Source organism: Mesitornis unicolor, unplaced genomic scaffold (genome assembly GCF_000695765.1).
Source record: "Mesitornis unicolor isolate BGI_N332 unplaced genomic scaffold, ASM69576v1 scaffold28944, whole genome shotgun sequence".
NCBI classification, from domain to species: Eukaryota; Metazoa; Chordata; class Aves; order Mesitornithiformes; family Mesitornithidae; genus Mesitornis; species Mesitornis unicolor.
Window position 1 is genome coordinate 17312 of NW_010179827.1, and position 11880 is coordinate 29191.

At 48.1% G+C, this 11880-nt stretch overlaps 1 protein-coding gene across 1 annotated transcript; it reads right to left on the reverse strand.

The window, feature by feature from the left end:
* Positions 1–269: 269 nt before the first annotated feature.
* PCYT1A (phosphate cytidylyltransferase 1, choline, alpha) lies at positions 270–11063 on the reverse strand. Its single transcript, XM_010182919.1, has 9 exons — positions 11034–11063; positions 10624–10764; positions 7718–7817; positions 5944–6060; positions 3916–4067; positions 2974–3052; positions 2284–2426; positions 1052–1240; positions 270–476 (listed from the first exon to the last, which is right to left on the reverse strand). The coding sequence occupies exons 1-9, from the start codon at positions 11061–11063 to the stop codon at positions 270–272; spliced, it is 1158 nt and encodes a 385-aa protein (XP_010181221.1).
* Between the last annotated feature and the right edge of the window lie 817 nt (positions 11064–11880).

Consider the following 11880-nt stretch of genomic DNA (forward strand, 5'->3'; position numbering starts at 1 on the left):
TAAAAGAGTATTTTCATAAAATATAAAAACCATCTTCCCCCTGGAAACCACTAGAACGTAAACAATAAAAAGGGGATTTGGGGAGGAGAAGGGCGAGGTTTGAATGTGCTTCCAGGCAGCAGCCCTTGCTAAGGCCAGCGGGTGCCTCCAAGGCCCTGTGCTCACCGTCAGCCCTGTTCCTATGGCTCTCTCGCTCATTTAGAGTTCTCCAGTGGGTCCGGACTTAGGATTCGGCGATTAGCAGTTCGCAGCAAACCCCAGCTGGTAGCTTAATCCTCTTCATCCTCGCTGATGTCGTAGGTGACCGCCGACACGTTCCTGGTGCGGTTGGCGGGCGAGGAAGGAGGGGTCTTGGTTGAAAAGGGCCAGCGGAAGGAGGGAGATGGGGAGCGGTCGTGTGTGGGGCTACTGCTGGGGCTCTGCTTGGGGCTGATGGCCTGCAGCATCCGGCCCTTGCCCTCCTTCAGCATGTGTTTCTAGCAATGGAAGCAGGAAGACAGTTAGCATGGCTGAGACGGAGATGGAAATGAACACTAATTACAGCTTGTGCAGCATTTTGAGTTGCTGTGACCCTTCGATGCTTTGTGTAATATAAGAGCAGAAAAAGCCCAAGCATCACTCCAGGCTTTGGAAGCTGCACACAGTGTAATCACCGCCCGTTTTCAAGCACTTCCAGCATGCAATGTCTGTGATATTTACCCAGCAGCACAGGAGAGCCTGGCAAAAACAAGCAGCTTCAGGCTCATCCCAGGCCAGCGACAAAGTGACTGCCAGTCTCCTGGTCTGCAGGACACAAGCTGGAGTTTACGGGCCAACCCGTGGGACACAGGGACTTTTCATGCTATAACCATAACTGGCGTGAGCCAGTTGGCAAGGGCTACTGGTAAACAGGCTCCCCAAGCCCGGAACAACCGGTTTGGAGACCGACAGCGCATCGAGCACCGCAATAAACCATCAACATTTGGTCTGCAGAGCGTGGGCTCCAGAGCCCTGCAATGACTGCTGAGCTCTCTAAAATCCTCTCTGCCCCTTTCCCAGAACGGCTCCTTACCAACGCGCCTTCTGGGCCAAACATCTCCAGGAAATTGCCGATGAACTCCCGGGACTTCTCTTCCCACTTCTGAATGAGATCGATGCTCTTCTCCTCCACTTTCTGGACAAATTCCTTTGACTTCTCCTCTACATCCTTCACCCTCTTCTTCACCTTATCCACACGCTCCTGGAGGTGGTACTTCTTCTCCTGTACAGTTAGCGGTGGATCAGAATAGAGCTCACCAGTGGCGACCACCTCTGCTCTCTGTTATTACACTGAGCTACTGTTTAAGACTCAGCATCTCCATTAGATTTGTGACACTTCTCCTTCACTGCAGGGACACTTCTTCCCTAGACACACAGTGGGGCTGTAAGACGCTCTGCGGCAGGCACAGCACACAGAGTGAGACTAAACCCAGAGATAAGAGCTATCTAATAGCAATGCATGGAAGACTGAAATGTTTATACATTATACAGATTAGATTGGAGGAACCTGCTGTAGGTCTCTTTGCATACCAGATTAGTACAAGTCTTTTTGCTGGGTGTTTTTAAACAGAGGCAGAGATACATGCCAAAGAGAAGCCAAGCAGATGTTACCTCTCCTGTTTCATTTTTATTCTACTGTATTAAAAAATTAGGCATAGTAGCCAAGTGATAAAAAAAAGTTTACTAGTTGTTCCAACATCCAAAGTGCCTTCTGCCATGTGTAGTGCCTGTGGGCTAAAGAGCTGCTCAGCACAGGATCACAGCATGGCTCTCTCTCATACCCAAGCACTGCAGCTCCAGGTAGGGAATGGCACAGCGAGTACAGGGTCATAAGCTGTCCTAACAAACAACACTACCCTAGGAAGGTGGCTGACATGATGACACAGCAGCTGCTGCCAAGAACAACCAACACTTCATTCGATTCAAGAAAACGTGCGTTTTGCCATGCACCCCACCTCCAGTTCTTTCAACAGGTAAAACATGGCCAAGTAATGTCTGGCAATGGAGCAGTATTAGCAAAAGCCCAGTTCCTCTGGACAAGTCCACTCTTTGCTGTTTCAGAGGCAGAAGAAATCAAATTTCAGGGGTGGAAAAATTCTGATTTCTACTCCAAGGACACTTGGTTTAGCGCAACCGATTAGCTCTGCAGATTTGCCACCTACTGGCGTATGCAAGGACTGTGCTATCGCTAGGCAAGACTCTACATCCCCACATCCTGTCAGGTTCTGCTTCACACAGCGCATGGCGAGACACACTTCAACTCACGTTTATGAAGCTGACGTTGAGCTCTTTGGCTGTGTAGCCCCGCTGCAGGTTCCGCCTGGCGTAAACGTCGTAGTCCCGCACGATCCGGGTGATGATATCTGACGTTGAGATCCCCTCCGTCCTCTGAGTTGGTGCAAACATGCCTGAAGTTGGGGAACAGGACACAGGACAGCTGCATCACATGGCAAAAAGCTGTTGCCACCTCTATTAGGAAACAACCTCTCCTTTCAAGGTCTCATTTTCTAATGGTCCTCACAGCACCACAACTTTGTGCTTGGATGTACAATATCAGGGTCCTCCTTTCTGGGACTATGAGGAAGACCCAAGTGAGACCTAAGCATTTCAAAACCACATCAAAATACCAAGTTTCCTAATGGAAAGCTCATCACTTCAGCTCATTTAAAGACTACTGACTATAATCCACTGTATTCAGAATAGTGTGGTGTCAAGGACAGGGCAAGGGGTCCCACAATTCAGTGGCATGTTTGGTCTGGGACATGGCAGTCCTGACGTTATGAAGTAGGGCTCAAAACTGGACTTCTTTCTGCCTTCAGAGCCTCCTGGCTCTCCTCCTCCTTGTCCCCAGAGGGCCACTGTCACCTCCCCAGCCATCATCCTGTCATACAGGGACACAAGAGAAACTACAGCAGATCTTTGGTAGGAAGCCCTGGAGAATCTGACCAGACCCACCTGCTTCTTTTATATGCTTATAGACATCATCACTGCCAGCAGAGGAATAGGGGATGTCATCGTGTGCAACAAAGTCGATCTGAAAATCAAGAAAGCGATGTGTGTCAGTGTCTTATCTCAGCGGTGCAGGTCTCCTGACAGAAATGTCAAACGATGTAACTTTTTGCTCAACATCTCCACGCAGGGGTGCAACAGTGAACAGCAAGAGACTTTCCTCTGTTGAAAAGCAACACAGGGCAGTCCCATGTTCTCACTGGCAATTGCTCATCAATCTCGTAAGCACCTGACAGAAAGGAAAGGCTGGGACGAAGGACATGGCTGTTTTAAGCTCCACAGAGAAATGGTACCAAGGGGAATCTAAGCAAACCCCTCTGAAGACTCCTTCACCTCTGAAAGCAGTTCAACAGATGTCAGACTCCTTTTACTTTACCATAATAGAGAGCATCTGTCCATCATTTATTGGACAGCTGAGGCCTAAACCACAACACCAAGTGATAAAGATTCTTGAGATGGTTTGCCTGCTCTGCAGCTGCAGGGAAGCTGATGTAGATCTGAACTGCTCCTGCTGCAAACAGGAAGCTGGACCAGACATCCTCCAGAAATCCCTTCCAACCCATCTCATCCTCTCCCTAATGCATGTTTCGCACCCATCTGTAACCAGCATCAACTTCTCCTGGAAGAGTGAGAACCCTTTCAGGTGTTTTCACCATTTCTACCTTATTTTAACATCACCCGCCAGCTCAGCAAATGCTCCTCATCTCCCCAGAAACCCACTCAACTCCCATAACCCAGCTCATTCTATATTTAAGGAGTTTCAGCTGAAACAGACTGCTTAGGTCACTCCTATCGATGAGCTCTTGCTGTAAACAGCAAGGACAGACAGAAACTAATCAGAACTAGAAATGAATCAAAATTCAGGATAGATCAGATGACATGAATTACCCTGTGCTCTGCCAGGAACTCGGGGGTGAGCGTCCACGGTGCATTTCTCACCACTTCATCCACGTAGCGACAGTGCTGCACAGCGTCATACCGCTCGTTCTCATTCATTACTGTGAAGCCCTTGAAGTTATGGGTTAGCTCATCACTGCAGACTGAAGAAATATGGAGAGAAGAGTGAGTCTGAGGTAAGTACCCCAGTATTTTACAGCAAAAAGACCTTGCACACACCCCTGCTACGCCCGGCAATGACAACTGCTGATGGCCCTGGCACTTTTAAACCCAGCTTTTCCAGGAGCAGGGAGTGGTGCAGGGCACTAAACGCCTGAGCAATTTTAGGCAGGCTGCCTGGGAGATTTCTGCCCAAACTGGAGACCTATACCCCAAGACCTCAATGTCTCCAGAGTCTAAAATGCTTACCAAGAAAAGCAGCTGCTACAGAAAGACTCTCCTGTATGAAATGGCACCTGGGGCTCCTTTGGACAGAAACCTCAGGTCTGGAAACCGAAGTCCATGAAAAAAATACATTCCCTAAGCTCCTTATTTCATAAAATGCAATACCACAGTCTAGTTCTTGGGAAGTAGTATTAAAACAAAGGGTGAGCTCACAGCACATCAAGTTTGCTTAATTATTATGCTCTATGAGAAAGTAAATGAACAACTCTTCATAATCTGTGGTGTAAGACATTGAGAAGGAGGGAGTTTTATTTGGTTATCAGATTCAAAAGTAAACAAGGCATTACCAGTCTCACTGGTATTGGATGTATTTATGTTCTAGACAAACAGATGATAAAGAGTGGGTGAGACTGCTCCCAGCTGGGAGCTAATGTTCCCTTGGGCTGTGGCCTCCTGTCTCTCAGTTCCTGGTGCAAGGCGAGCAGTTCACTGCTCTCCACCTCCTCACCAGTCTCTTGCTACATTCACACGTTCATAGTTCGACCTGAAGTTATTTTCCTGTCTGATGCACACGTCTTTCAGCCTGCAAGATTCCTGAGCTCAGAGCATTTTGTAGGTTGGAGCAACTGTTTCACCTCTCCTCCCTCCCTTCCCCTTCCAGTCACTACTGTAGCACACACACACAAAAGCAGAAGTACCACTGTAAAAATGCCCTTAGCAGCAAGTGAAACTGCGATAGAGAAACAAACCACATGAAGATGTTATGATTGCCCTATCGCAAGATCAGAGTTTTATTTTGCTTCAGGAAGCTAATGGCGGTTGAGTACACCAGTTTAAGGTATTCTTAGCTCTGATACTTTAACACCATTATGCAGTCTGACCAGAAGTCACCTCCTGACATGTCTTTAAGGGGGGTGAAGGTACAGGCACAGAGACACTGCCTGGACAGAGGCCAGTGTATTACAGCAGCCAGAAGAAAGGTTTTCTTCCTTCCTGTTACATCCTTGAAGGACACCTGGCTGAAACACCTCTGCTAGACTCCCTCAGGCAGGAAGCAGAATATTTCTGGCATAATCTAAAAGATCTTTGAACCCAAGAGATTAAATGGGGAACTTTTGTCAGGAGAAATGGGTGCTGATGTCCCTGTGGCCAAACACATGCCCAAGGGACCACCATTACCCCCACACTCCAGTGGGACTGGTTTGGGAATAGCCACAAGCAATCCCCAGCAGGAGGGTGACTTGCAGGGTGACATAGGTGACTCAAGGCTCAACCAGCTGCAGGGTGACTGCTCCTCATTCTTCAACTGTCTCATTCAAGAGGCAGATGCTCAGCTGCCCCTCATATACTCAGATGTGCAACTCACCAGTACCTCTCACAAAATAGAGGGGTCAACTTTCTGGGCCTGACCAGAAATCTTTTCCTCAAGTGCTCATTTGGTACAGGGCATCTTTCTGCAGACATATTAACTCTCAATATCTTGCAATAAGACTCTGACAACATTTGGGATAACTGGCTGCAGTGAGAGCCACTAAGGCCATAAAGATAAAACCCCTTCTATGATATCTGTATGCACAACCACCAATGGAGGTGAATTGCACTCCTACGACAGTCGCAGTCAAGGTCACTTCTTACCTCCAACGATGAGGTACGTGTTTGGGAAGAGGTTCTTCGCTTGCATCAAGGCTCGGGCATGTCCAGAGTGAAACAAATCAAATATCCCATCAGCATAAACTCTGACGGGGCGATCCGCTGTGCCAAAGAGACAGAGACACATTTGTGAAGGTGCCCTCCTGGAGAAGCAGCTGCTGCTCATGCCTGCATTTGGTGACATCCTTAAACATATGGGGTGTTGCAGAAAACTGGCAGAATATAGAGCCATAGGCAGGAAAGATTTGTGAAGAGAAATGGCTGGGTCTCTGCTTTCCCACACGGAAACAAGCATTGCTGACAACAGAGCTGAGATACCAACGCAGTCAAAGACAGACTCAAAACCTACCATGTAGCCACTCAAATGAGGTGAAAGGAGACCAAGGGGACAGCAAACATCATTGGTGTCCGACGTTCCCCTACCAGCCAGGACGGCTGACGGACCACTGTTCTGATTCCCCACCAGCATCACTACCTCCCCTCAGTCCCATCAAGTGTGTGACTGTATCCAAAATCTCAGCTGGACCACTGAAAGAAAAGCAGACATCATTCTGCTCAACCACTGGCACTATCAGCTAAATCCATAGATAAATAAGGAGGAACCAAGTTTTCCTCAGGCCACCTATACCAGGGGGAACTGTAGCTCTTCCTTTTGAGGCCAGCACAGAGGGAAAGTGAGATAGCATAGCACTGCCACAAAATAGCAAATCTAGCTCAGTCTGAAGATGTCAGGAGGCTCTGGAGATCTGAGACTGCAAAAGCTTTCTGTGCCAGAAGAGGGCTGGTCATGGCAGGCCTTTAATAAAGTGCAATGATGTTCTGGAAACTGGCTGGGACATCCTCCCCTTTTCCTTCATATCTGCATCAGCTGCTGCTCCTGAGCACACACACAAACAGCAACAAGGAAGCATGCAATGTATTTTAGTCTTTGCACTGTTGAAATCAGAGACCTTTGTGCAGGCTCTGGAGCCTTTTAGCTGGGAAATTACTGCAGATTGTGGAAAGCACTGGATTTCCAGAACCCCCTGCAGGAAACCACTGCCAGGTCTCGATCTGAGCTGGCTCATCTCTCAGCAGCAGTCACGTAGGTGGAAGTGCAGCATTTTTATTGTTTAGGTTTCATAACAGAGAGGCCAAGTAAGACAGTGCCATCTGCATGCTCTGCTTGGGAAGAGAGGGCAGCCCCCTTCAGGAGTCACTTCTGTCTCTGCCTCTGCCTTGGGGGGAGAGAACAGCGTTTCTCCCAGCCTGGTTTAGAGAGCAACTTAGGACATGTGGAGGTGGCCTTCTGTGTTAAATGATACTGACTTTAATACAAATCCAGGCAAGAACAGAACATTCTGAACAAAGATACATGTTGGTTTTACTTGCCCATTTCACGTTTCAGAAGAGATGCCTTTCAAAGTGCTTAACTTTAAGGTGCCTCAGATAAAGTTGTATAGAAAAACGTTCAGCTCTGATACTACTCTACAGCTACCAGTGACAGAGGAAGAGTTAAAACATAAATATCTATTTGCTTGAAATAGTCTTACTGGTGAAGGTACAGCTCCTCACACACACAGGCTCCAATTTCAGTTGTATTACCAGGCCCAATTTCCCATGGGAACACTTATCTAATCACCAACGCATTAACGAAGTCCTTGATTGCAAACCTGGTCTGACACACAAGGCTGGTTTGGTTCCATGGATACCAAATCATACCCATCCCCTCAAACCCCAACACTTACACAATCCCCTTCCAGTTTGTTTTTTCACTTACGAGGGGTTCCTCTCATCGCTTCTTCGTAAGTTACTCTGATGTACGGCTTGCTGTAATCAATTTCCACTTCATCCGAAAACGGAGCTGGTTCCCTCAGTCCCTAAACAGGCGGAGAAGAGGAGCTGTGAGAGCGCAAAGGTGAGTGCCCTGCGTAGCAGCAGCACTGCCACCGCAGTGTCCTCATCACTGAGTGACTCGCTGTGCCTCTCCACCATTCAAACACATGTACGGAAAGACTAATTAGTGTAAAACCTCAAAACAGCCCTGCAGGGTGATTAGCTTGAGTTTAGAGAGGATGAGAGAGAAGAAAGTAGAGTAAAGGAGGTGGTAGTCATGCTGGACTCAAGAAAACCAGAGGCTCAGATCTGTAGCTGGTAAAAACAGACTTTTGACAGACGTTTTGACAACTTTTGTTCACTGCAGCACAAGCCAAGCTTCATCAAATGTCACTGTCACAGCTCCAGCTATGCCCACCCAGGCGAGATCATCACTTTGCTGAGCTGGAGTGCTTCTGCTGCAATGTACAAATCGCTGCAGCTCCTCAATTTGAGTACATGAACGAGCAGAACAGCAGTATTGACAGCAGCACAAATTCCCAGGGAATGTGTGTATCATCACCCATTTCTGAGCCATACATAGCAAGAGACTGACCTAGATCTGTGGCAGAATATCTCCAACTGCCACAGAAAAACCCCCTCTAATCTGCTAGCTCGACCACAGCAGTACGTTTCATCAGCAGCTGAAGTCCAGGTATTATTTCTGGTCTTCTCTGCATGGAAACAAAACATCTGCCCTTCCCACAACAGAGCAAACAGCTCAATCTCCTTCTAGCAGAAAGGTGTGGGGCAGCAATGGGGGGCAGCTTTCCTAGCCAGAAGATTAGGAAACAACGTGCAGATCATTCCAATAATACCTTCGAGCTGTAAAAAGCTAATCAGCAGTTTCCCCTCTGGCTTCCTGTCCCGTTGCAGCATCCTGACACAGTGCCCAGCACCACTGCAACCAAAAAGACCACAGCTATTATTGCTAACATCGCTCCTTACTGGAGTGCTCAAAGTGAAATGCAAGGGAAAGCAACCACTGACCGCTACATTCAAGGAAACTGACACTGCCAAAAATCTCCTTTAACTTACTGAGGCTCTAGTACCTGTGCTTCACACACCACCTCCTCTACCAGGATCCTCACTGTCAGGTCAAGACCTGCAGGTCTCTCATGGCTGCACTGTATCTGGAACTTGTGAATAAAACCAGATTATTTGCGGTTTGGTTGTCACATACCTGATACGAAGCTAGGAATAAAAGCATTGGACAAAACCTATCAAAATCATCAGAGAGTCAGAGAGAAGTGCCCTCCATAGCTCCTGCCAGTCTTGCCCTTCCTCTGCAGCCCCTACATGGGTCAGGACTCAACCTGATGAGCACATTACAATAGGTTTATGTGTCAGCGGGTTGTTACTACCATTTGCTGCTGAGCTCCACTGCTTTAGGGGAACATTCTGCCAGCAAGCTGCTTAAAGCGGTAAAAGCATCAAGGTAATGTCACAGTTAGGCAATGCTATTACTCCTGCTACAATAAATCAAACTTTCACAAAAGGAATTAAAAAAATAAATATTTCATCATGTCTGCATGAGCCCTGTGGCTAAACAAAGGCCAGGAAGTTTAGAAAGTGGCTAGGTATTACTTGCCTGGTGCTGCTCACAGACAGATGCTTTATTTCTAACACAGGACAGAAGAGCAAGAGCTTCCCATGGAATAACCTGTGCACTTCTCTTTCCTCACTGAAATATGCAGGGTCTCCAAGGACAGGGGAGGTTTTGACAACAGTCAGGGATTTAAGGCTCTGTGGGATGAGTCCTGCAATGTCTCAAGCCAATTCTCAACGCTTGTCTCCCCAGTTCTCACTACTGAGCTGCTGCTCTTACTTCATTATCCTCTGTCAAATGACCTGTGACGGGACTGAGCGCTCCTGGAGAGCAAAGCGTCGCTATCAAAGAGGAAAGCTACAGCACATGGCTGTATTTTGCCAAGGACCATGACCCTAGCGTGACGTGGCAGGGGTGGCAGCTGGCTTTTGACAGAGATAAGAGCAACTACAGCACACGTGATATGAGGGACAGCTCCAGGAAGAAGGCAGACGAGCTGCACAAAGCCCATTAGTGCAATATTGTGGCAAGGACAAGTTGAAGTCAACTCTGTACACTGGCATTAACCAGCACAGACCCCCACTTCAGAAGAGACCCTTCTTGTCAAAGCCATCCCAAGGTTGATCTAGAAGGAGAAATCCTTTGGGTCTGGTGGGTTTTGTTTTGTTTTAAATGAACACTCCTGATGTACCTGCGACATAAACACAGTGTCCTGCCAGACCAGGGGAATCCAACCAACCACCATCTTCCCAGAGTTTCAGACCACGGATTCAACAGATGGTTTCTGCAGGTGCTTACAAATTTCAGAGCCTCCTGCAGCTCCCCTGATTGAACAGCACAGTTTTCTGCGAGGTGCACGACTTCTTATGTGCTTATTTGGGGTATTCCTCCCTCCCAATGGCCAATTTCAGAACACCCACCTGAGCGGAGCGAATGCTTATTTCTCCACTTGTAGCACGCGGATACCTATACGCGTGCCTGCTCGGGCTCAGTTTAAGTGACTACAAACAAGCTGGACACACCACAAAGCAGCTTAGCAACGCTTGCCTCAGACCTAATTTAAGCCCACGTTGCAAGTATGTTATTAGGACGAACAAGTGAAGATTTTAAACTGGCTTTGCAAGAAGGACAGCGACTGTCATTTGCTTCTTTCTCCTGCCTTGCTCTCTGTGTCCACAGAAAAAACAGATTTATTTTGCTGCTGTTAGGGTTCAACCTCCTGATCTCGCAGGCACTCAAAGCTCCTATTTCTGCTTACTTACGAATGAGCGTCGGGACATTTTGGGAGGGATTCCATCCAGCTCTGTCGCCCCATTGGGGCCAGATCCATCTTTTCTTCTCTTCCGGGAATTCAGCCTGGAGGAGGTCGGCGGCTCCATCTTGCCAACCACGTCCAGTAAGAACTGCAACAAAATGAAGAAGGGAGGAAAAAAAAAAGAAAAAAAAAGATATATTTCTCAGCTCTTCCAAAGCAGAATCAGTCAAGAGCAGCGTGCAGAAGGTCAGCGCAAAGACACAGCCACCTAACAACGGGCTTAGCCAGTTGTGTTTGGCATGAGCTGCCAGGGCTTGACAAGCAGTGCCGGCTGGGAATACTGAATCATTTCATGCGACTTCGAGCTGCTCTCCAGAGAGAAACGCGCAGCGGTCAGCTGGCGGGAGAGAAACTCACACAGGAGTTGCAATGCAAGTTATAAATCATTACTACAAGGCGAATTATACTATTTTAACATCTGAAAAACAACCTAAGCATTAAGGCATGCCCAGTCTGTACTAAGTCCTGCCCTAGCTCTCTCCTCTCACCCTTCTGTGCCCCCCCTTAACTCCCAAGACAGCGGGTGGGTGTGCTGCACCCCCTGTACAACCCTGAGGAGAGGAAGGAGCAGGTTTAAGCAGAAGGACAAAGGTAAGGGGAGAGCTGTAACCCACGGCTATAACCAATAAAGCTAATTGGCTCTCTGTTTGCTTTGCTGTTTGCATAAGCCCAAGCTGCAGTGCCCCGGTGGGGACAGCTCACCTTGGGACGGCTGCCACTGCCCTCCCCTCTTGTCCCCTGTCCCCACTGCAGCGGTGACTCAGCTGGTGGTGAAGCAGCTGCTGACACCACATTAGGGCACGCTCGCTTCTGGTACTTCACGTACCAGGTTGTAATTAGCTGGACTGCTTCTGTGATGAACAGACAGACAGACACCCAGTTTGGGACAGAAATGGTGACAGCTATCTGGAAGTAATATCAGTCATATCCATGCTTTTGAGCTGCAGTCATCGTAACTTCCCAGAAGGGCCCCACAGCATTCGTAAGCCCAGCACTTCACACAGCTGGGGATTTATAGAAAGGCATGACAGCAAATATTCCCTGCAGGAGTTGGAAAACGGTGCTGGATTTGCAAAGTTTATCACTAAAGAGCAGCGTTATCTCTCTTGCAGTGTGCAAATGGCACTTCTGCTGCTCCCCTGATCCCTCCACCCAGGAATGATGCTGATGGGGGTGTTGAGGCACGCACCTAAGAGCCGTGTGG

What these genes read in the sequence shown, in the direction of transcription:
- PCYT1A (XM_010182919.1), bottom strand. Translation starts at nt 11,063, where the DNA reads ATGATTTATAACTTGCATTGCAACTCCTGT. An exon ending in ACTTGCATTGCAACTCCTGT is followed by an intron (nt 10,765 to 11,033) that starts GTGAGTTTCTCT and finishes ATTTTGTTGCAG; the next exon opens with TTCTTACTGGACGTGGTTGG. An exon ending in TTGGCCCAGAAGGCGCGTTG is followed by an intron (nt 477 to 1,051) that starts GTAAGGAGCCGT and finishes TTCCATTGCTAG; the next exon opens with AAACACATGCTGAAGGAGGG.